The sequence below is a fragment of the Apodemus sylvaticus genome, chromosome 9 (genome assembly GCF_947179515.1).
Source record: "Apodemus sylvaticus chromosome 9, mApoSyl1.1, whole genome shotgun sequence".
NCBI classification, from domain to species: domain Eukaryota; kingdom Metazoa; phylum Chordata; class Mammalia; order Rodentia; family Muridae; genus Apodemus; species Apodemus sylvaticus.
The window spans coordinates 22,449,062-22,473,040 of record NC_067480.1 but is presented as its reverse complement, the minus strand read 5'-3'; the positions used below and the strand labels follow the sequence as shown (position 1 = coordinate 22,473,040).

General features: G+C 47.5%; 1 protein-coding gene across 5 annotated transcripts in view; it reads left to right on the top strand.

Annotated features, from left to right (window-relative positions):
• Traf3ip1 (TRAF3 interacting protein 1) overlaps nt 1-20,557 on the top strand; it is a 38,929-nt gene extending 18,372 nt beyond the window's left edge. For 3 of the 5 annotated variants that reach the window (XM_052192722.1, XM_052192723.1, XM_052192720.1), the window contains 8 exons: nt 6,340-6,360; nt 7,629-7,713; nt 8,093-8,176; nt 8,942-9,065; nt 9,263-9,299; nt 12,099-12,175; nt 17,106-17,329; nt 18,852-20,557. In XM_052192722.1, coding sequence (XP_052048682.1) covers nt 6,340-6,360; nt 7,629-7,713; nt 8,093-8,176; nt 8,942-9,065; nt 9,263-9,299; nt 12,099-12,175; nt 17,106-17,329; nt 18,852-19,017 — 818 coding nt within the window. In that variant the 3' untranslated portion in view covers nt 19,018-20,557. Of the gene's footprint in view, nt 1-4,168; nt 4,232-6,339; nt 6,361-7,628; nt 7,714-8,092; nt 8,177-8,941; nt 9,066-9,262; nt 9,300-12,098; nt 12,176-17,105; nt 17,330-18,851 lie in introns of all 5 variants that reach the window. The other 2 variants (XM_052192721.1, XM_052192724.1) reach the window with 2 other exon arrangements.
• The last annotated feature ends 3,422 nt before the right edge of the window (nt 20,558-23,979 follow it).

Below are 23,979 nucleotides of genomic sequence, written 5' to 3'. Positions count from 1 at the left end.
TTTTTTTTTTTTTTTTTTTTTGAGACAGCATCTCATTCTATAGCCCACGCTGGTCTCAAACTTACAGTAATCCTCCTGCCTCAGATGCTGAGATTGCAGGTATATGCCATGCCCCAGCTTGCCTTTCATATATTACAGGTACATAATAATTATACTGTTTCCAGGTACAATGTATATGCATAACATGTAAGGTGTATGTCAAGACAGTTTGTGCGTCTTGACACTGATATTCAATAAGCTTACGTGGATGGGTTACATTTTTATATCCCTATTGGCTCTCCTTTGTTTCATTATGAACTCTACCATCAAGGCTTTAAAAAGTGGGTCACTGAGATTTCAGCAGGTAAAGATACCTTTGGCCTGGCAATCTGAATGTGATCCCTGGAACCCACATTGTAGAAAGAGAAAATGACTCCCAGAAGTCAGTCCCTGGCCTTGGCATGTGTGCCATGGCCTACACAGACACGCATGTGCACACCAGACTATGACTATAAAATAGTCTGTAAGGCCTTAAAGAGCATGCCCATGGCTTGTGACACTCGGCCCAGTGAAAGCTGGCGAGGAAGAAGTGTGCAGGTTCACACTCACCCTCACTGTGGGGCACTGTTAAAGCGCTGCTTTAACCGCACTCTAGAAATAGAAGCTCAAGACTTTTCTGGGCTTCATCTGCCTTGTATGACCTGGGTTTGTAGAGTCTGCTTTTCTTTTGTGTGTATGGTCTATGTTTGTGCACATGAGTGCATGTTGAGGGCAGAGTCCACATATGGTATCTCCTGGAGTGTTTTATTCTGGGGAGAGCTTCTCCTGTCTGTTTAGTTGAGACTCCTCATCCAAGACCAGTGGGTGAGCCCCCACTCTTCTGGGGCTCCAGCCTTTTGGGGGGATGGATCCCCGAGCTGTGCTCTTAGGCCCTTGTGTTCCTCTTTGCATGTGGGCGTGGAGATACCTGCTCTGAGAGTGGGCAAGCCGTAATCTCTTTAGCTGACAGCTTAGTGGAACCATCGATATAAAATAAATTAAAATCACTCTTAGGCTTGTGTTGAATAGTTTATAAGCCTTGTCTACAGGTGGGAAAACATCAGTTCTGACCATAAGAAGTATATACTATACTGTTGAGTGTTTAGTAGATGAGATGCCCCTGTAGGGTGAGCAGAGTGTAACTCCCATATTGGCCTCTAGTGGGGTGATTAGGGTTAGGCTCCTGTGCTGTGGCTGGGCCATAGGACTGATACTGTGGGTTTAGGTAACCGTGGTGAGGAGCAGAACGTGGGCTCTGGAGTGCCCAGGCACCTCTTCCCTGAGCCTTCTGCCATTGAGTCCTGATTTTTTTTAAGTCTCAGCCAGGAACTAGCCCTGTCTGCACTCATGGTCAGTAGCACTGTCATGGTCATACAGCACAGTTGGTTTGGAGTTGAGAATTTACTGTCAGCTGTCAGTTCTTCAGTGTCTTACATGAGTATGGTTTCCAGATCCACTGTCCTTGTATCAGCTGAAGAGAGAAACCCATCACCTGTCTGCCTGTCTGTCTGTCTGTCTGTCTCTGCCCCTCCCTTCCTTCCTTTCTCTTCTTTTTCATTTTCTTTTTGAGATAGGGTCTCACTATGTAGCCCAGGCTGGCTGTGGATGCACCATCCTCTGCCTCTGTCTGCAGGCTCTGAGATAGCCAGTGCCATCCTGCCTGGCCTGTATTTTTAGAGAAAGCAGCCATCTGCCGGCTGACCAGTCCTGGACATGACGGGCGGGCACTACTGTGGGTTTGCCAGAGGAGAGTGTGTGGGTGTGTTTCCAGTGTGATGAGATCAGCAGGAGTCCACCCGTGTCTCCTCAGCCATGCACCTGCTTCCTGCATGCTACTCTGCTGTAATGTGCGCTTGGGCTGTGTTGTTTGCTGGTCTAGAGTTGGACGTTTCCTGGTTTTCCTGTGCTTCGAGCCATCCTTCCTTTTGCTCACTTTACCTCACTCATTTTGTTTAGTTGTCGTTACCTCACTCATTTTGTTTAGTTGTCGTTACCTCACTCATTTTGTTTAGTTGTTGTTACCTCACTCATTTTGTTTAGTTGTTGTTACCTCACTCATTTTGTTTAGTTGTTGTTACCTCACTCATTTTGTTTAGTTGTTGTTACCTCACTCATTTTGTTTAGTTGTTGTTACCTCACTCATTTTGTTTAGTTGTTGTTACCTCACTCATTTTGTTTAGTTGTTGTTATCAAAAATACAGCCACGTACAGCAGTGCAGTTCCCACTGCCCTGGCCCTGTGCTGCTTTACTTTTAGCTTTGGAGTTTTAAATGATTACAGCATACAATAAAAACATTAGATAATCTTCTATAAACAGTTCAACAGGCAGTTCCCAAGCCTCATACACCAGCATAGACATTCTCTACATAGCCACATTGGATGGAATTATTCTCTGTTTATTATTTGAAATCTAAACTGTGTTCTAATTATTTAAAAACTTACCCACTGTTTGAAAATGTGGTTGTGCCATCCGATTTGACAGTAGCCTGCCTTATGAGCTGACATCTGTGCGAAGCTCTAACACAGCACCAACATAGTAAAGACTGCTTCAGAATATGGGACAGTGTGGCTCAGGGGTGACGTGCTAGCTGTGGAGGCCTGACTGGAAGTTCAGCCCTCAGGACCTATGTATAGGCATAGAGCTGACTCCACGGCGTGGTCTCTGACTTCCACATGCTTGCTCGCACTCATGGGTCTCATCGCGTCACCCAGTAGCAGATGAAACCTACTTATAAACTCTAAAGAGGGCGAGCAGGAACCAGTCACCATAGGAGTGCTTGTTATCTCATCACAGGTGGGGGGGGGGCAGGAGGATCTGGGGTTCAAGGCCAGCCTGACTGCATGTTGTGTTTAGGAGCAACTTGGGCTACATCAAACAATGTCTTATAAACAAGACAACATAATCTCCCCCCTACCCCCCCAAACAAAAGTAGACAAAACTCAACAGAACAAGTCCAGTAGAGCTGGAGAAGGGTAAAATTGTGTGAATTATCTGAGCTCAGAGGTGCAGCTCAGAGGTAGGATGCTGGGTAGTCCACATACCACTCCCCCAAATCAATAAATTACTAAAGGCAGACAGACAGACAGAACAGAACAGACAGTGCGGTGGCTTCCCACGGACAGACAGTAGTTAGTTTGCACTTCCCAGGAGGGTGCTGGCTTTTGTAGAACAGAAATGCTTGCACTTGCACGGCTGCTGCGACAGCTTGGACTTGACACAAGGTCACATTCCAGCACAGCCTGCGGGAGGCTCGTGAAGGTAGCAGGCGGTAGATGCTCTGCCGTAGATGCTGGCCTTGCTCTTAGGTCTTAAGAGTTTCATGCTCATCCTTTGACTGTATTTTATAAAACATTTGCAGTACTTAGTTACTTCAGTAGACTGTTAGGCCAGTATTTTATAACTTGGAGGACATTTTCTTGATAAAACCACACACCACTACTTTCTTTAGCTCTTCCTAGCTCATTTAACAGTTAATGGCGGGTTGTGGTGTGAATTATTTCTTTGAATGGTTTTAAGAAGTTACATGGTTGGGTTTTCGGGACGCAGACTGTTTTCTTCCCTGGGCCCTTGAGTGACGAGTCACTTTTAGAGTTGAACCCACTGCCGTATGTAGCCTGCCCCATGAGTACTTCTTTTTCCCGTTTGCTCTTAATATTGGAAGTATTTTATTTCCCACACATTATGAACTTTTTTCCATTTTTGAGACTTGAGAGTTAGTAATCAGCAGAAAGAGTTTGGAACTCTTTAATGTATCAAGAGATGTGTACACGTCAAAAGAATTTTCATTTCTCTTTCTTTCCTGACATGCCAGGTGAGTGAGGCTTAGTTTAGGCCTGGCTGGTGGGAGCTGGTGTAAGTGGGTCTGGGGATGCAGGGCCCGTCTGTTTGGCTGGGGAGTTCCTGGTCTCAGCTGGCCTGAGGTCCTGGCCAGGTTCCTGGTGCTCTCCTCCTGCACCAGTCCTGGAGCCACACATTCTTACAAGCTGCCCTTGTCGTCATCCTTAGCATGTGTCAGTGTGGGAGAACACAGATGTGTAAGTGCTGGGCAGTCCTTTAGTCATAAGCCCTTCAGGGTGCAGTCTCGTGCCCAGCTTTGAACTCTTTACATCAGGATTCGAGAAGCCAATACTAACTGAACTAGTATTTCAGATGATAACTCAGCTAGTCTGTGGCGGGAGAGCACTGAGCCAGAGCCAGCAGTAAAGCAGAAAGGTAAGAAAAACCCCTTCGCAGCTCTTGGTGGGAGGAGACCCAGCAGCGACAGGAAGCCGGCTGCTGGGTGCCAGTGTCCTCTCGAGGGGCAGCCAGGGCTAAGTATACCCTGAGTGACAAGGGACTCACTCCTGTCTCTCCCAGAAAGACCATTGCTTGGAAGCACAGGCAAGACACTCTTAGGCCCTAGTGTGAAGTGTTGGCATTTGTGACCTTGGGGTGTCACAAATGATCTCTGAAATAGGTTCTAAGACCACCACTCAGAGCCCTGCAGGGCTGTCCTGCTCGGGGGCTTTAGACAGCCAAAAATGTACTGTCGTTGATCATCTGTGGTGGCTCCAGTCTCCGGATGAACATTTTCTTTGGCCTCTCTTCACCTTACAAAGGACTATGGTCGAACACCCTGAGGTATTCCCACAGCCCGGGAGCCTCCACAGGCCGGCCTTATGCTACTGAGTGTAGCCAGGTGAGGGATGATGTTTGTCAACTAGTTTAAATACAAAGTGTTGAGAGTTACTCTTTGTCAGGACCAAGGCCTGGAATGCATGGGAAGTAGGGTGGCAGGGGCTGCCTGTCCTGGACATGGGACAGGAGTGAGGTGAGGCTGCGGGCATGAGAAAAAAACATTAGATGGGAGATGCTGGAGGAGGGGTGGGGGACTGAGAGTGACCTGGGAAACAGGAGAGCCTCCTCCCAGCCTTCCTGGCTAGAGGGTGGCCCCGGTGAGGCTCACGACTGGCGTGGCATAGCAGGAGAATGAAAAGCAAACTGTGGGCATGGCAGGGCGAGCAGAGGGCGCAGCTGGGTCCTTCCAGACTTCTCGTGGTCATGTGGGCAGGGAGAGCAGAGGGCCTAGCCGGTCCTTCCGGATTGTGTTAGATTTCAGAAGGTCTGTGTTCACTGAGGCTTGAAGACCAGAATCGAGATGAACAGAGCCCAGCCCAACCTGCAGGAGACAGCAGGTCTATGGGCAACAAGGACCTGAGGATTCCCTTGTGCCCTCTTCCTGGGTTAAGAGGAGCCCCTCATGCTTGTTGCCTAGAGCACTGTTCTGGGTCCCTACCGCTGTCTCTGGTGCCCTGCAGTTTCATACTGACTTAGTGTCTAGTCCCTGACCAACTACCCTACTTTGTGTTGTGACATTGGGATTTCTTGGGGCCTGCAGAGAAAGGATCCTAGATCACTTTTCTTTTCTTTGGCCTCAAGAACTCCTGCCTCCCGCAGATTGCTCTGTGTAGGGGCTCTGCTGTGGTGCTCATGAGGGAATGCCCGGAGTTGTCCTGTGGCACAGGGCTGCTTGCATATGGAAACTTGAATGTGTACTGCTCTCTCTAGCAGGGGGCCCCTCCTCTCAGCATGTTGTCCTTTTGTAAACGCGTTCCTGGGTGTTAAGTGTGTCACAAGGATTTTGTACCTTCAGTTTTGTTGTCTGGGAGTGCTGGTGTTGGGACCCAAGGGACTTCTGGATGTTTGGCAGGCTGTGCCACTCCCATATCCCCAGCCTTCAGCTTTGACCTTGAATCTACCCTGTGGCACTTTTGACTGCATGGGCCTGTTTGTGAGCAGAGTGCAGCATGTGAGGAGAAGGCCCCTGGTGAAGGTGCAGTCCAGGCTGTGGGAAGCTGGTGGAGTAGTGGTGTCAGTTCTGGACGGGGGTGGGGGTGGGGGGATGGGGGAGTGGGGGGAGGGTGGGGGGTTGGGCAGGCTGGTCGTGCTGGCCCAGCATGCTCCTTGTGGCTTTGTAACTTCAGCATCATTTCACTTTGCTCTGTGGCCTAGAGTCCTTCACAGCCCTTTACTTTTTTCTGTCTTTTGTTTTCGTTTTATTTTTTGAGACAGGTTTCTCTGTGGGTAGCCCTGGCTGTCAGGGATGAGCCTGCCTCTGCCTCTCGAGTGCTGGTGTGGGCCACTGCGACCAGGCCACAGTCTCACTGTAATAGGCAGTGTTTATGGTTCAGGTTGACCATAACCCACTGGTGGTGGGATGCTAGAGAAAGGCCGGGGGATCCCTGTCCCTGGCAGCTGTATCTCCCGATTGCTCGGTGACTACCGTGCTGTGGTTCCCTTCCATAAAGGCTCATTTCCTGATGCTTCCTCTTCTTTTCTAGGTGACTCCCCCATCGACGCAGGTGAGAGCAGTTCTGACGTGGTGGTTCTTGTCATGCATGATGGCATGTCAAATGGGGTCTCAGCCCTGTGCTTTAAAAATGCCCTAGTGAAAGCCTTTTGCTTTAAAGAAATATACCTGAAGAATCTATTTTGCTGTATTTTAAGTTTCAATCTTGTATGTGGGTCATACACGTTTCTGTGTTTGAATTTTGAAAAGGCCACATTTCAGGGTTCTTTCTAGTGCATAATGTTTATTTCTAATGTTCAAATTCTAATTTATCTTTACTGTTTTCTGAAGTATTAATTTATTTTACTTTAAGTAGTAGAGTGAATTCTATTGTCTTAGTAATTTTGATTTGAGACTTGCTGGTTTAGTCTTTTTATTAAAATGAAAAAAGCCTGTGTTTTAGTCAGATGATCTTGCACACTTCCAGTCTCAGCACTGGGGAGGTAGGGTCAGGGAGACCTGCATGAGAGAGATCCAGGCCGGTCAGGGCTACATAGCAACTTTGTCTTAAAATTCAAACAAATTGGGCTGGAGAGATGGCTCAGCGATTAAGAGCGCTGACTGCTCTCCCGAAGGTCCTGAGTTCAAATCCCAGCAACCACATGGTGGTTCACAACCATCCATAATGAGATCCGATGGCCTCTTCTGGAGTGTCTGAAGACAGCTACAGTGTACTTACATATAGTAATAAAGAAATCTTTTTTTTTTTTTTAAAAACAAAACAAATTTATATATTGCCTATAAAAAGAATACAGCACCCAGTGTAATCATAGGTAATTTAGAAATGGAGTCCAGGAGGGCAAAGTGAAAGCATTTGATGAATGATCGGTGTTTTCATAACTGAAGCGCGCACACACCTGGGCCCGTGTGTGAGTGGCTGGGATTTGTCACTGTGCTGCATGGGGACGTACAGCATGGAAGTGGCTATAGCTTCTGAGTGGCTGCCACACTCGTGTGTGTGTGTGTGTGTGTGTGTGTGTGTGTGTGTTCCTTCCCTCAGGCTCAGCTGGATCACCCCTTATTCCTTGACTGGTCGACCAGTTTGTATTAGCAGAGCTTGAATGTGCCCATGTCCCCAAATGTCCACGTTTAGATATCTGACATCTGTCAGTTTTAACCTTACCAGTGATGGATGGAAAGTGTTCATTTACATTTTCAATCCTTTGATTGATGCCTTTTCAAATATTTGTATTTGAATTTGTTGATATTTATATTTGAGTAATTTATTTTTGTTACTATTGAATTCTTTTTGAATTGCTGATTGGATTGTCACTTGTTCAGAAGTTGAAGCTGGACCTAATGGCCAAGATAAACCAGAGGTGACAGAGAATGCCGAAGTCCCCAGTGAGCTTCCCTCCAGCCTCAGGTGTGTCCTCTGCGGGGTTCGGGAGTGTGTTCATGCCTAGGACAAGCCGTGTGGTGTCCAGCCATAGCATAGTGCCAATACCTAGTGCTAAGTTGCAAGGGATTATTTGTACAAAGTAAGCGAAAACTATTTGTATAGTTTTCTTGTACCTGAGTTAGAGCATTGTCCAGTCTGGGGAAGTTTCTAGTAATGGGAAGTTCTGTGGTACTCTGATGAATGGCAGCTGTGCTCGGTTAATGACACTGGTGTCCCTCTGCAGAGTGTTCGATGTCATGCCCACAGTGGCGTTGGAGTGAATACTAGTGCTGACTGACTGTCTTGTCTACTTCGAGATTTGTGTGTGTTTCATATTGTTTTTTTCCTTCCACTATTTCTCTAGAAGAATACCTCGGCCAGGGAGTGCACGGCCAGCACCTCCCAGGGTCAAACGACAAGAGAGCACAGAGACACTGGCGGGAGACAGGTGGGGCTGCCTGGCCAGGAGGTTATAGGCACACTGGAGCCATGTTTTTTAGTGCATGGGTCGTGGGATGCTGGGGTCTTGGGCCTGTGCTGAGACTTGGTACGGTGTAGTACTCAGTTAGTACTCAGCACTGAGAATGCTTGCTTTATAGAAAGATAGAGCTAGGTCACTGCCTTAAACCACAGAGCAGGATGCATTCCAGACTGGCAGAAGGGAGAAGTATGTGTGTTTATGTATAGGATACCTCAGAAGGATGGGCCATTGCTGTACTGTTTCCCTGACCTCTGTCTAGATAGAAAACTGCCAAAGCATAAAAAGGAAAAGAGTCGAAGGTGTAATTGTACTAAAGTGAAATGGCAGATACTCCAAGGCTGTAAACACCGCAGAGGTATTGCATATGTAGCTGGGCCTATAGAGCGCCCCAAGAAAGGGGGACATCCCAGGTCATGTGGCCTACAGGGTCCGCATGTGCCACCCTTGGTCTCCCTTAGAGCCAATGCCAGTGGACAGGGTGGCCCCAAGGGCCTTTGTGGAGCAGAAGTGCCAGCAAGACTGGGGTGCCCCGGGGCTCTGGGCAGCATGGAGGCTGTTGTGCGGGAGGTGATATTCTCTCTGTTCTGACTGTTCCCTGAGATTTCCCTTCACCTGTCTGGGGCAATGGCAGTCCAGCTCCTTTTTGAGAACTGTGGTGTTTCCAGATGCAAGGGGCTGACGACATCTGGTGGCTGGTGGGTCACTTCTAATGTAATGACTCTTGTTGCTTAGGTCAGGAAGTGGTAAAACTGTCTCCAGCGTGATCATCGACTCCCAGAACTCCGACAATGAGGACGACGAGCAGTTTGTGGTGGAAGCTGCCCCTCAGCTCTCGGAGATCGCAGAAATTGAAATGGTTAGTTCCCCGAGGCTCCTGTTCTTAGCAATGTGTGAACATGAGGACTTCAGCTTTTCAGTTTTGGAGACACAGTTTTCCTAATTTTTCAGTGAGCTGTCTAGTTTCTTTATGTTTTTGTTACTTATTTACTTATATTTAGAGGTGACAGAGGCATTGAACGTTCAGCTCCCCTGGTATTTTTCCTTTCCACTCAGGTGCCGTCAGGGGACCTGGAGGATGAGGAGAAGCATGGTGAGTATGGCCCTGCTCTTGTTAGTGTGTGCGTGGGCCTCTGAGTGTTCTCTGAAGATACAAGTGGCCATCCTGGCCGTCCTGTGCCTTGCCATACAGCCGGGTTCTAGGAGGGTCACTGTTGCCGCTGCCACAGAGGAGCCACAGAGGAGCCACGGAGGAGCCACGGGGCCAGAGATGAGAATGGGCTCCAGGCATGTGGTGTGTGGTCTGCCCAGGACACACGCATGACCATGAGAATAGAATTGTCACATAGCCCAGCTGCCCTAAACGCTCCATCCTCCTGCCTCAGCTTCCTGAACACTGGAATTATAGGCATATGCCACATCCAGCTCAGTTTTGGTTTTTTCATGTAAATATTCCTGTGACTTTAAGATTAAATGTTCACAGCCAGCTACATTAAGAGGTATACGTTTGTTTTGTTTTGTTTTGTTTTGTTTAAGGCAGGGTCCCATTGTGTGGCTCTAGCTAGCCTAGACTTCACTGTGGAGACCCACTTTTGACCATTCTCTGTCTTGTGAATGCTGAGATTATAAGTGTGCACCGCCCCACCTAGCGTTGAGGTGTAAGGCCTTGTTCTTTCTCCTTATATTCTCTATTCCTCTCCCTAATAGGTGCAGGAGAAAATATAAGTAATGATTCCATTTTAAAAATGTGTGTGTGTAAGAGAGAGTGAATGTGTATGTGTGTGTGTGAGAGACAGAGAGAGTGTGTGTATGTGTGTGTGTGTGTGTGTGAGAGTGTCTGTGTGAGTGTGTGAGAGTGTGTGTGTGAGTTTTTGTGTGTGTCTGTGTGTGTGGGAGTGTATGTGTGTTTGAGAGTGTGTGTGTGTGTGTGTGCGTGTGCATGTGCGTGGGTGCATGCATGCGTGTGCGCATGTGAATTTGATAGTCTGCTGGCTTACGTTCCAGCACAGAGGTAGTCTTGACCTCTCTTCCTAGTATGTTGTCTAGCATGTGACTGTGTCATAATTCATCCACTCAGTCTATCTAAAGCATGCTTGTGTAGAAGACAGTTTTAACTATAATATTTTATTCTTTGAGAATGTTATGAAATATATTTTGATCATATTTATGCCCTCCTATTCCTCCTCCCCAATCCTCCCTGCTCCTGCCCGTTCCTCCCTGCTCTTCCCTGCTCTTCCCTGCTCTTCCCCACTCCTCCCCACTCCTGCCTGCTCCTCCCCACTCCTGCCTGCTCTTCCCCACTCCTCCCCGCTCCTCCCCACTCCTGCTTGCTCCTCCCTGCTCTTCCCCATTCCTCCCTGCTCCTCCACTTCCTTTCAATTCTGTGTCTTTTTTTGTTTGTTTGTTTTTTGAATTTGACTTTTTCGAGACAGGGTTTCTCTGTGTAGCCCTGGCTGTCCTGGAACTCACTCTGTAGACCAGGCTGGCCTCGAACTCAGAGATCCACCTGCCTCTGCCTCCCAGAGTGCTGGGATTACAGGCGTGCGCCACCACCGCCCGGCTTCTGTGTCTTTTTTAAGAAAACAAAAAGCCTATCCACTTCAGTTATGCTGCCTGTATCTTCCTGGGTATAGGCTAGGGCCATCCACTGGGGCATGATTAACCTGGTGTGAGCCACACCCTTACAAAACATGTCTCTCCCTCCCCCAAAGCCATCGACTGTCCATAGCTCTTTAGCTCTGGTGAGCGCTCATGAGAGAGGGCAGCTCATACTAGAATGCTGACTGACATTGACACCTCTCCATTCCTCCCCATTATCTGCCTCTTGCAGTTGCCTTCACCCCTCTCCCCATAACGTCCCTAGGCCTGTGAGGGCAGGTGAGAGGTGCAGTGTAGATGTCCCGCTTGTGGCTGAGCTTCTGTTGACATTTCAGTTGTGAGTTGAACACCGACTCTTGTCTGATGAGCTCTGAGGGCAGCAGCACTAATCTGTGCATACCGAGATACAGATTGAGTGGGTAGTTTGATGCTATGTCCTTTTAGTAGAATAGAAGTTTTCTCTTGGGGCTGGCAAGCTCCCCAGGCATAAGTTTTGGGGCCAGTATGTTGGATTTTCCTTCTGTGAAATGGGCTTCAAACTCAGTCAGAAAGTGGCTGGCTGCCTGCATAACACTGGGGCTTCTGTCGCTCCCGTGAGTGCAACAGGCCACACTGGTCATTGTTGTAGTTCACAGGATTCAAGCTCTGTTACACTGTTGATAACACCACCCCCAGAAGCCTACATAGCATTGTAAAATGTTTTTTTTTAAAGATTTATTTATTTTATGTATGTGAGTACACTGTCACTGTCTTCAAACACACCAGAAGAGGGCATCAGATCCCATGATGGTTGTGAGTCACCATGTGGTTGCTGGGAATTGAACTCAGGACCTCTGGAAGAGCAGTCAGTGCTCTTAACCACTGAGCTATCTCTCTAGCTCCCAGTAAAATGGTATTTTTAAGAAAATGATTTTTTATAAGCTGTTTATACCATGGAAAACTCTAAAAGAAATATAGTATTCTTGCCCAATCTAAACGACGCATCAGCACTGTGAAACCATTATAATCACTCTGTTTGCTGTGCGTAGTTACATTTTGGGGTGTTAATCCACATTTCTTTTTAGCAGAAAATCTGTTTATTTCCCAAACTCCTATCTGTGACTCTGAGGTGAGCCTCTGCCAGCGGCAGGTGGCACTATGGTTTGTCCTATCGTCGAGAGGAAGGCGTTTTCATATAGAAAGAGAAAGGATGAGAATTCAGCATTTCTCTCATCTTGAGATGAGATCCAAGAATAATGAGTAGCATCTCGGGGCGGAGAATAAGCCTGAGCTGAGACCTACTGATCTTTAACAGGTGGCCTTGTGAAAAAGATCTTGGAGACGAAGAAGGATTATGAGAAATTGCAGCAGTCTTCCAAGCCTGGTGAGAAGGTAAGAGGCAGGCCTGACATGGAGAAGTGTGTTATTGGAGGCAAGCATTGGGAGTTTAAAAGACTCACACCATTGGGCGTTTGCTGGTTTTGCTTCCTTCTTGGTGGTTCAAGATGCAAGAACCCTTTAGATGTTACAGGGTTCATTGATTTACAATCAGTAATCCTGTTCACATACTTCAGTGCCGTTCCCTGTCATAGCAGAGGCATAGAGAGCCTGCAGCTCTGTCTGTGGGGTCTCCCGCTACCCAGGTCACCGGTGTGTGGGCAGCAGCTGCTCGGGAGGCTGCTGCGCCTTCATCACATAATTTCTCTCTGGCCTGGCCTGCTCATTTTTCCTGGCTGCTGTGCAGAGTGGACACACTGACAGTTGACCCTGGGTCACTGGGAATTAAGAGCTGGGAGTTTGTAGGCCTGAATCTTACTGTGAGTTCTGTGTGTGTCTTGCTCCTACGGCCTTTCTTACTGGTACTTTTTTAAAAACTGTTTCGATGTAGGTCCTGTCTGCCATCAGCCCCCAACAGGGTCAGAGGCAAACACATGAGGCTTCTACAAAAGAAGGGCTAAGTCATACTTAGTAGGAGGATAGGATATTGAGACATGGTGAATGAGTTTTGGTGGCTGTGGTGGTTTCAGTGAGAATGTCCCTTCTCAGATCTGACATTTGAGCACTTGGTCCTCAGTTGTTGGCCTGTTTGGGGGAGGTTTAGGAGGTGTGGGCTTGTCAGAGGAAGTGTGTTATGGGAGGCAAGCATTGGGAGTTTAAGAAACTCACACCATTGCGAGTTTGGGGTTTTGCTTCTTGCTTGGTGGTTCAAGATGTGAAGGTGGCTTCCTCCTCCTGCTGCTGCCATGCCTTCACAACATCATGGATGGTAACCCTGGACCTTTAAGCCCAAATAAATTACCTTCCTTGGTCCTGGCGTTTTGTTGCAGTGATGGAGAAGTGACTATTGGATGGTATGATTGTGACCAGCCTTCCCTCCTCAGAGTGTTCAGGTCGAGCTTGCTGGTGTGGCTGCCCAGCGTCACCTGTTCCTGTCCACGGCTTTGTTACTGTTGTGTTTCCAGGATACAGTGTATATACTGTATATAATGTTTGTTTATAATGTGGTTGCATACATGATATATATTTTGGGATCAAGCCTTGTATCTTATTCTGTAAATATATTTGCAGTCTGTTACTTGCCTGACTTTTTTTTAATCCTAAGAAAGTCCTATTTTTAATTTTTAAAATTGTTTTAAAATTACACTTTTGTTATGCAGACTTTAGCTCTTTTCTGCACACAGCACGGTGTGTCTGATGTCACACAGGTCATCACACAGACACAGGTGTGTCTGATGTCACACAGGTCATCACACAGACACAGGTGTGTCTGATGTCACACAGGTCATCACACAGACACAGGTGTGTCTGATGTCAGTTGTACCTGCTGTAAGGCAGTCATGTTGTTCTTTCTCATACCTGAAGCCATCTGCTTGCATCACTGTCAGGTGTCGGTCAGTCCAGACTCAGTACTGTGTGTGGCCATCCGGTTCTCTGCCCTTGCAGAGTCAGCTCCAGTGACAACCGTCCTTCTTACTCGGGGTGTGTCTGGCACCTTTGTGTTTCTCCTTGCTTTGAGCAGTTGCATTTGTGTATGTCTGGAAATGTCATTCCAGCCCCTCCCTTCCCCCTCTCCCATTCTCTATGCTGTCTCTGCCATTCCTGAATCTTGGGCTGATACACACAGTCCCTGCAGCACGATTGTACTTGTTATCTTTATGCCTTGTAAGTCTGAAAAGTCTGGTAATTTAGCCAAGATCTCTGCGAATTTAAGGCTGTCTTGATCTAGAGAGTGAATTCTGGAGCTGCCAGGGTTACACAGTGAGACCTTGTTAAAAAAAAAACAAGCAAATAAACAACAACAAAAAACAAAAACAAAACAAACAATACAAAGCTGAGCGGAAGCCTGCTATTTTCCATTCAGATTGCATTCGTTTCCTTGGTTTATTTCTTTATTTCTGTGATTACTTTCCACCTGATGTGTCTTCAAGTGCATCCCTGTGTCATCCATAGCCTTCTCATGTTATGTTTTAATTAAGGCAAATAGTCTGCAGTGCGTTCTGTTTAACTGACTTCCCTGAGAGAGTAGTTTCAGTTTCTTGATGATGATGGTTGCGCCACAGATTCTGACCTGGCCACTAGGTGGCGTGGTGTCGTCTTCCATGTCTCAACTCTCAGGGAGCGAATGCTCTAGAGCCTGGTCCTTTCTGATGGAACTCAGTCCAGACACAAGCTGGTTTTTGTCTTTGTTTTTGTTTTGTTGTTGTTGTTGGTTTTGTTGTGGCTTTGTTTTGGGTTTTGGCTCAGTTCATCTGTGGCTCTTATATTCTTTGAGTTGATTTAGGAACATTTCCTTGGGGAGAGAGGCAGAGGGGACATACTACTGTTTCCTCAATATACCTTAATAGCAATAATGTAGTAGTGGTAGTAGTTGTTGTTGTTGGCTGTGATTTGTTTCCTTCCCAAAAGCTTAAAGAAGAGGTCTGTTAGTTTGGGGGAATTTAGGTCGTTTTTTTTAAGGAAATAAGGTGATAACTTTTTTTTTTTTTTTTTTTTTTTTTTGGTTTTTCAAGACAGGGTTTCTCTGTATAGCTCCAGCTGTCCTGGAACTCACTGTGTAGACCAGGCTGGCCTCGAACTCAGAAATCCGCCTGCCTTTGCCTCCCAAGTTCTGGGATTAAAGACGTGCACCACCACCGCCCGGCAGCTTTTTGTTTTCAAGTGCAGAACATGGTCATAGTGCATTCTTACCTTGTCTGCATAGTCAGTCAGGGAAAGGGGAAGGGGCCTCAAAAGTTACACATGTGCAGGGCTCAGGCGAGTGCAGCTGCGGCCAGTTGTGTGTCTGAGGCCGAGAGAGATTAGTTGGTTTCTGATGAAAATGGCACTGGCATTGTTTCATTCACAAGTCATAGTAGTTGAAAAGCAAGGTCGTGGTGGGCAGGGCTGGAGTGGATGGTCCCCGTGCCTCTGTGAAGGACGGTGGGCGCAGAGGCTGCCCGTGACATCCAGCTGCTGAGACAGGATCCGGAGTGAGAGGGTGGTCTGTGTGGTTTCAATGATGCAATGAAAGGCTTCTACTTAAAAAAATCATGACCAAATCTTCCATCTCCTAAGCTATGCGGGGTGCACGCCTGTCATCCCAGTGCTCAGGAGGTAGAAACGGAAGGCTCAGAGTTCAAGGTCAGCCTTGGCTACATAGCAGGTTTGAAGCCACTTGAGACCCCCATCTCAGAACAAAACAAAACGTGGACCTACCAACCAAAGACTGGCAGGTGCTTCACACTCAGCCCCTGCCTTCCCATTGCATCATGGGCAATTGTCACTAGGCCTTTATGGTCTAGTCTGAGCTGAATGGCTTTTAAATGCAGGTGTCGCTAGCTTTCTCCAGTGTTACATGCCTTTTGTTGCTGTTATTGGTCAGGATTAAACCAAAGCCCTACTGTGTGTGCTGTGGTCCACCTCAGACACGCCTGTACGCGCACCCCCCCTCCCCCCCAGAGCTCACCCTTCCCTGGCACCAGCAGCCTGTGGTGTGTTTCCTCCAGAGACCCTGCCGCCATTCTCTCCCACTGGAGCCCTGCTTCAGGGATCTGCTCCTGCCCACTGTGCAGGCCCCGGGTTGCTATGTCACCACAGCATCTTGGTAATGTGTCCCGTGCTAGGCACTCTGCTTCCCACTAGGTAGTGGTGCTGGGACTGCATGTGGCAAGCCCCCTGCTTGTCTCCATTTCTAAGGCAGGGTTATAGTTGCGCACTACTGTGCCTGGCTGTTCCTTCCCTCCCTTAACAGAAGCATTTTATTTTGAGGTAATTGTGGATCCCTCTGAGCTGTGGAGAAGCACTGGAGATGGGCTTGAAATCCTTCCCTGCTTGCCTCTGGGGTTACCTCTACACCAGAGTTACTGACACTAGTAAAGTTAAGGTCTAGAACGTTTCAGCCATTAGACCCTTCTCGGTTCCCCCTTTAAACATAGCCTCTTCCTCCCACCTTTTGCTTCTGGCCATTACCGGTGTGCCCACTTTGGTAATTCTGTCTTCTCAAGCTTGTGTGTATATTATGGCCTAGGAGGGCTTTTTCCATTCTGATCCATAATTTCAGTTGTGATTTGTAATTCCCCAAGAGTTGCCCAGGAGACAAGTGAAGGGAGAAAGTTGTGTTTTGGCCACAGCTTACAGGGTTCCATCTGTGCTTAGCTCTGTTGCTCCGGGCCTCGGTGAGACCGAGTGAACATCGTGGTGGAGAGGGTGCAGCTAAGGATGAGAGGTTAGGGGCCAAATGCACCCTCAAAGGCAGCTCCCAGGGCCGGAGTGATGGAACTCTCCCAGTTAGACTCACTTCGGAAACAGCCCTTCTTCAGCTGGGACGTTGGGAGGATGAAGTGAGTGCCTTCGTTACCCAAGCCTTCCGCAGATGGTTTTAGACTCAAGCTGTAGCACTGGGAAGTCTTTAAAGACATCCCAAACGGTCTCCAGCAGTCACCGCTGGCCCAGTTTCTCCTGCCTGGCACCAGGCATTGCTGCCTGAATTGCATTTGGAACCACTAGGGCTCTTGGACTCACTTCCATGTGCTCACTGCTGACGGAATGCCACCTTGAGTCGCGTGTCTCTGTCTTTTGTGTCTCTTCTGATTGGTTTGTCTGCTTGCTGCTACTGAGCGTTGTGTTCTCTCTGAGTTCTGTTTTCTACACGTCTTTACGCAGTGTTTGATTTGCCAAGATCCCCTTTGTCGTCCCAGCTCCTTTTGAAGGACTCTGCAGAGTAAACATTGTCATTTCTGATAAGTTGATCATGTGTCCCTTCTGTGGGACCTGCTTGGGTGCTGTCTCTGACTTGTCTAGCTCAGTCCTAAACACTTTCTCTTCCTCCCTGCCATATCCAAAGGAGAGGTCACTCATCTTTGAGTCAGCATGGAAGAAGGAGAAGGACATCGTTTCCAAGGAGATAGAGAAGCTCCGTGTGTCCATCCAGACCCTGTGTAAGAGTGCCCTTCCCCTGGGGAAGATCATGGACTACATCCAGGAGGATGTCGACGCCATGCAGAATGAGCTGCAGCTGTGGCACAGTGAGAACAGGCAGCATGCTGAAGCCCTGAGCAAGGAGCAGAGGTGGGGGCAGCGGAAGGGGGAGGGGCAGCGGAAGGGGAGGGGCTGCAGATGGGGGAGGGGCTGCAGAAGAGAGAGGGGACCTGAGTGAGGTGTAGATGAACTCAGAATTGTAACTGAAAGGAATTATTAGAGAGGTACCTCCTGTTTGTAGAAGCATGTGACTATTAACTTATAGGTTTTTTTTCCCTCAGAACATGTGATTTGACTGAATGACACATCTGTAAGCCCATGTTACAGAAAAGCTGAGTTATAATTGGGTCTGTTCTTTCCTTCCCTACCCCTTCCCTTCCTTCCTTTCTTCCTTTTGATTTTTTGTTTTGTTTTGCGTTTTGTCTTTTGAGACAAGGTCTCACAGTTTAGCCTGGCTAGCCTGGTATTCACTTTGTAGACCAGGTTGGCCTTGAAATTACAGAGATCACCTGCCTTATGAACAATGTGATTTAAGGTGTGTCTCAGTATACCCAGCTGAAATTGTACTTTTTTTCCCATTTTTTTCAAAAATAATTTTATAGTAGAATTACATCCCTTTTCCTGTTACCCTTCCTCCTTCCAACCCTTCAAATTGATAGCATCTTTTTTATTATCATTGTTACAGACATGTACATGTATGTATGCACAAATATATAAATGCACCTCCTAAGTTCACTTTTGTAGTGTGTATATTGTTTCAGGACGGACTGATTTTTTATTGGATAACTAATTTGGGGACTCTTTCTTCCTAGTCTGTTATATTAAAAAGTCCCATACATTTTAAATATGCCTCACAACGGAACATAGGCAGTCACCACTGACACTGGTGCTGATGCAGCACGTACTGAGTTACCCAGCGAGCCTCCCCTGTAAAGCCCCATCCTGCTCTCATGCAGCAGAGGTTTGGGGTGGGGACTGACTGGCTCGTAGTGCTGTATTAATAGTCTATTTATAGGCCTTAAAAGCCTGAAGGGAGAGGTGATGTTTGGCTCCAGCATTTTGACGTGTATTCTGTGCTGGGCCCAGTGCTCAGCTCAGCAATGAAGAGGTCCCGTGACTCTGCTGAACACATGAGCCAGGACCTGGGCCGAGGGAGTCCATCTGCGCCCTGTGAGCCTTGTAGAGGCTGTCTCCCAGCACAGAGGCTCTGCTTCAGGCTGTGTCCAGTGCCTGTGGGACCTTGGCAGTCACCTCCTTGCTGCTTCTCGGTCTCTTTTGTGTATGTACTTTAAGGTCTTCAAGCCTGTTACGGAGGAGATATTAGCTCCTTTTCACCTTACTTTTTAAGGGAAATCTCACATGGGCGAGGGAAACAGCTCTGGTAGAGTGCCTGCCTAGCATCTGAAGCCCTGGGTTCTCTCCATGCTTCTGTAGGAAGTAAAGGAATAAGCCACCAGCACCTCAGGCCTGCCAGCTGTGAGTGCTGCCTGTCGCACCATTCTTAGGGTCTGACATCCGTTTCTTGGGTGAAGCCAGCCTTTTGCTGCTGCTGGCTTTCGGGCTGGAGTGAGAGGCAGACAAAACTGAAGAGACACTGGTTGTCTTCCCTCAGCATCACAGACAGTGCGGTGGAGCCCCTGAAGGCCGAGCTGTCAGAGCTGGAGCAGCAGATCAGAGACCAGCAGGACAAGATCTGTGCGGTGAAGGCCAACATCCTGAAGAATGAGGAGAAGATCCAGAAAATGGTGCACAGTATCAACCTGTCTTCCCGAAGGTGAACGGCCAGCCCTGCAGAGATGGAGCCATCTTCCTCCTGATGGACGAGGGGCAGGAACGGTCCCTCTGAGCCCCAGCCTGCTGAGAAAATGGCCTGCTGTGCCCTGACCCGGCTAAGGCCGGTCGGAGCTGTCGGTTTAGGCTTACACTTATTAAAAGGCTGTGTTCCTCCTTCCAGCTGCAGTACTCACTACTTCTAGCCTCCAGCTCGCCTTTGTGGGAGGGCTTAGTTCTTTGTGTTTTGGCAAATATGTTTTCTGCTGCAGCCTGTTTGACCCTGTACCCTAGTGTCCTAGCAGGTAAGTTGTCTCATCCTACTGAGCGAACAGCAGGCCTTTATTTCTGCCTTTGAGTCCCCCGGGACTTCATACTGTCACCGAGCAAAGGACAACTGTGTATTTTTTGGTGGGTATTTTATAAATAGAATGAGGCCCGAAGTGGTTAAATTGCCATTTTCATTACCCCTGAAGGGTGTCATGTGAGCCGTGTCCTTGTAGGGTGCCTGTCACCTGGGCAGGGTTGCCGCCCTCTCATTGCACAGGCTTTTCTCCACAGCCTCCCCATGACCCTGCTGTCTGCTTCTAGCCCTTAAGGAGAATTTAGCCCCGCCTTTATGGGCATTGTGTGAGGGACCTGCCATGGGACTCCGCCACAGCCTTCTGCCTCCAGCAGCTGCCAGCCTGCTCCTGATGGACAAGCAGTGCCCCAGGCCTCCTTAAGAGGACATTGTCACATGAAGGGGTGGTGGCATGGCCCTTTCTCCTCCATGAAGGCATGCTCCGAGAGCTGGGAGTGAGGAGAGACCGTGAGGAAGAGGATACACCAATTTACAATTTATGTTTGTTTTCCTTTTTTTAAAGATCCTTTTTTAAAAACAAAGGGTTTTTTTTAATGGTTTATATTCAGTTTTTCACCTACTGTAAATACTCATTAAGGCCTTGAATTATTGTATAAAGGATCTCACTGTGTTTGGAGATGTTCTTACTGGCATAAGGTCTGAGGTGGTCCTTCCATTTCTGGGTATTTATTATGTGCACTGCATCGGACCCTGGGACGTGGACTGCCTTAGCATGGGTTTGTGCCTAAAGACTTGGTGTACGGGGCCCAGCCAGTGTCTCGGTCAGGTTAAGGGAGCAGCGCAGCTCTCAGCTGGGGGCCTGGACAGTGTGGGGCGCCCTTCAGCCCCTTAGTGCCCCCTGCCTGCAGCCACACCATATCACCCTGCCCAACAGATGCTTCCAATAGTTTAGGGGAGGGAAGGATTGCTTGTCCACCATCCTTTTGTATGTTCACGACCTCTTTTCTACTGAATTAAATGACTTAGCCATAGCCCAAAGTGGACCCCGTATATACCAAGTTAATATATATACATATATATGTGTATATATCCTTTTATGAATTTGTATATATGAATAGAATTTTTATGTTGAGAAAATTGCATACATTGTGAGTAAAATTTTATATGCTGTAGTCTATCAGATTGTATCATAAAGTTTTATTTTTCTTTTATATGTAAATCATTAAAATAATCACCTATTTTTCCTATAAGTGTATGGATTGTCAAATTTAGTTGATATTGAAAAAAAGAAAACTTTTGGATTTCTAATTTTTCGAAATCTCTTCCTCCTCCTGTGACCAGCTGCCTCTCTTGCCTACTTGGCCTCCCATGAGCCTGCTCAGCCTTTGCCAGAGGCTTAAGATTTTTTTGTGAAGTTTCCGAAGGCCTGTATGTGTGCCTGTCTCTGCATCTTGGGATATACAAATTAAGCCCTGGTCTTCTTTGATATTTTGAGAGCATACAGGAGCAGGATTCCTAGTTGTCTCCTGGCTGTGGTTTCTGAGTTTCCTAGGAGTGCAGAGTCACACTTTAGGGATTTGACCTTAAAGATTCAGCTGACATTAATCTGTGCTTAGAGGATTGTATAGAAGGACCGGGGCGGGAGTGGTGTCTGTGTGTGTGTGTGTGTGTGTGTGTGTGTGTGTGTGTGTGTGAGAGAGAGAGAGAGAGAGAGAGAGAGAGAGAGAGAGAGAGAGAGAGAGATGGCACAGTCGGTAAAATGTTCACTGTGCAAGTGTGAGCATCTGAGTGGGAATACCTAGAACCCACATAAAACAACCAGATGTGGTGGCACACATCTGCCATAACAGAGCTCCTAATGGGAGGCAAGGCCAGGAGAACCGCCAGGAGCTGGACCACGAGCTGAGCTTGCTTCGGGTGGGGTGGAAGGTGAGGCCCGAGAGCCATGGTGGTGCTGACTTGCGCATGCGCGCCCGCCCTCATACACCCCGACACATGGTGAAAAGCAGCTCAGGCGGGCTCTCAGACTGGCACTGAGATAGTCATCCTGTTGGCCTTTCAGTGATCGACTTTACCCAGACGGCAGTGAGTAAAGTGAGAACAGAGGCACCCTTCCCTGCTGTGACTCCGATACAGTCCTCCAGTCCACGGAGTCGGAGTTCTGTGTGCAGGCATCTAGGCAGCGTTGGCAAAGGACTCTGGTCCTAACTGGTCTCCAAGCTGCCCTGAACCAGCCAAGTTCACCCTGGTTTTAATGTGCACAAATAAGCCAACCAAGCAAACAGAAAAACACTTAAGCTACGGGTTTTAAGCATTAAAGAGATTCAAGTAATTTCAAAACTTCCTATAAAGCCTCCACAGAGGTCCTGCAGCCTGCACTGCTGTGGCAGAAGCATCTCTTCAGGAGCTCCACAGGCCCTGTAAAACTCAAGGTCTCCTTATCCCTTATTTTTATTTTTAAACATGCCAAGGCATCCATCTTGCTGTTTAAATACTTGGACTTCTTAGTCCCAAGAAGGTTACAAGGTCTACAGAGAGAGGAAGCTTCTAGAGAGTGGGCATGGCCTCATGGCCGCTGGGCCCTGCCTATTTGCTACTTTCTTGACAGGAGTGATCCCAAATTTGAATTCTCCACTTCTTCCTTGTGTCTTACGTCTGTCTGTTCTGTAATTACTGGCCTGTCTGTCCTCTGGCTGCTCTGTTGTGTGTACCCAATCTGTCTCTAATGTGATCTGACAGCTCCTCACAGGGCTTAGCTCCCTATTTATTGAAAACAGTTATCAATACCACAGAGGCTAAGAAGTTGCTTTTTACGCTGTATACTGTATTCTAGCAGTTTCCATTCCTAGGACCAGTCAGCTATCTAATTCAGGAAACCAAACCATATAGGATATCTCTTCTTACTGTAGCTTGATTTTTTTCCCCTTCTGTGACATAAATATTCTGTGTCAGAGCAAACTTTGTATAGACAAATGGAACATCGAATTCATGACAAGGGATGGCCCAGTGGTCAGTGACAAGGGCTAGAGAGATGGCTCGGTGGTTAAGAGCATCTGCTGTTCCTGCAGAGGACTTGGGTGCAGGTCCCAGAGCCACATGGTGACTCACAAGCATCTGTTTCAGGGGACCCATGCTCTTCTTCTGAACTCCTTGGGCACACATTTGTACACAAGCACATAGGAAAACACTCATACACTTAAAATACATCTAAAAATATTTAAACATAAAAGGAAGACAAGGAGTTATCTGCCCTCCCAGGTCACAATTTTTATAATAATTTTATATGCTTGTAAGGACATGAACAAAGTAGTTTACTCATGTGTGGTATGCATGTGTATGTGGTATATACATGTGTGTACATGTGCCCCTCTGTTTACAGAGACCAGAGAAGGATATCAGGTGTTCTATACCTGCCTTACTTGTTAACACAGGGTCTCACAGAACTGGAAGTCATCTTTTTTTTTTCTTTTCCGGCTAGGCTGGCTGGCCAGCAAGACCCTGTCTGTGGTCCTCTTGTCTTTGTCCCTTCCCATCACCCCCACACTGAGGTTACAGTTCTGGGTGGCTGCGCCTGGCTTTTTCTGGGGATGCTGGGGACTCAAGCTCAGCTCTTCATGCCTGTATAACAGGCACCCTACCCACCGAGCCGCAGCTTCATTTTGTTTTAAGAATCTCCTCGGTGCGCTCAGGCTCAGGTCTTCTGTTGATCTGGATTGAGTGCGTTGGATGTCAGGCCCGTCCCGGAACCTGGAGAACCAAAGATACAAGAGGTTAGAAAGAATGGTTTGTAGCCATTGCGGTGTTGGTATTGGTTATATAAAAGAAGAAAAGTGGCATGCAAAGAAGACATGTTAATACAACATAATGCTAATATCAATACGATATACTAATATAATGTTAATGTAACATTGACTTGTGATGCTTTGAATCCACATAACACTAACAAAATGGGACTCCATCTCAAATCTGTCCTCTGCCACCCTCTATCAGAAGAGGTCTCGGTTGGGGAGAGGGCAGTGCCCAGAATGCAGCCATAAAAGCATTGCCCCCTTCACTCCCATTGGAACAAATCAGAATTACTGGGTGCAGAACCAGTCAAGGTCTCAGAGGGCAAAGGGCAGAGCACCCCAGGCCACCATACCACGGGCTCTGGGCTGTCAGCAGGCTGCTCTGGTCTTTGTGCTCTCAAGCTGGGATTTAAACTAAACAGATTTCCTCTAGGAAACGCACACACACAACCACGCTCTGCTAAAGCTGCTTTTATGGACATTTCCCCTCAGAAATAGTTCTCTCTGGAAAAATAAATTCACAGGATGTAATTAAAGCCATTATGTGCGTATGTTGGCTGAGCCTGCTCCTAAGTGCTTCAGCAAACGGGCCACCGGATCAAGACGTGAAGGCGGGCTTTGTTCCTGTCTGTCAACAATGATATTTATTAATTGCAGCACAGGGTGTTCTGAGCCTTTATGGTTTCAGAAATAGCCTTCTGCTGGTTCCCTGCCCAAGGTAGTGCCATTGATTCTGACCCCACTGTGGCCTTTGTAGGAATCTTGGCTTCCATAACAGCCTGCCTTTGGGCTGTGTCATTTGGCTTGGGGACTATGTAGAAATAAATTCTAAGTATGAAAAGAATTAACTTCTGAAAGAAAAAGTCCCCCAAAGAGTG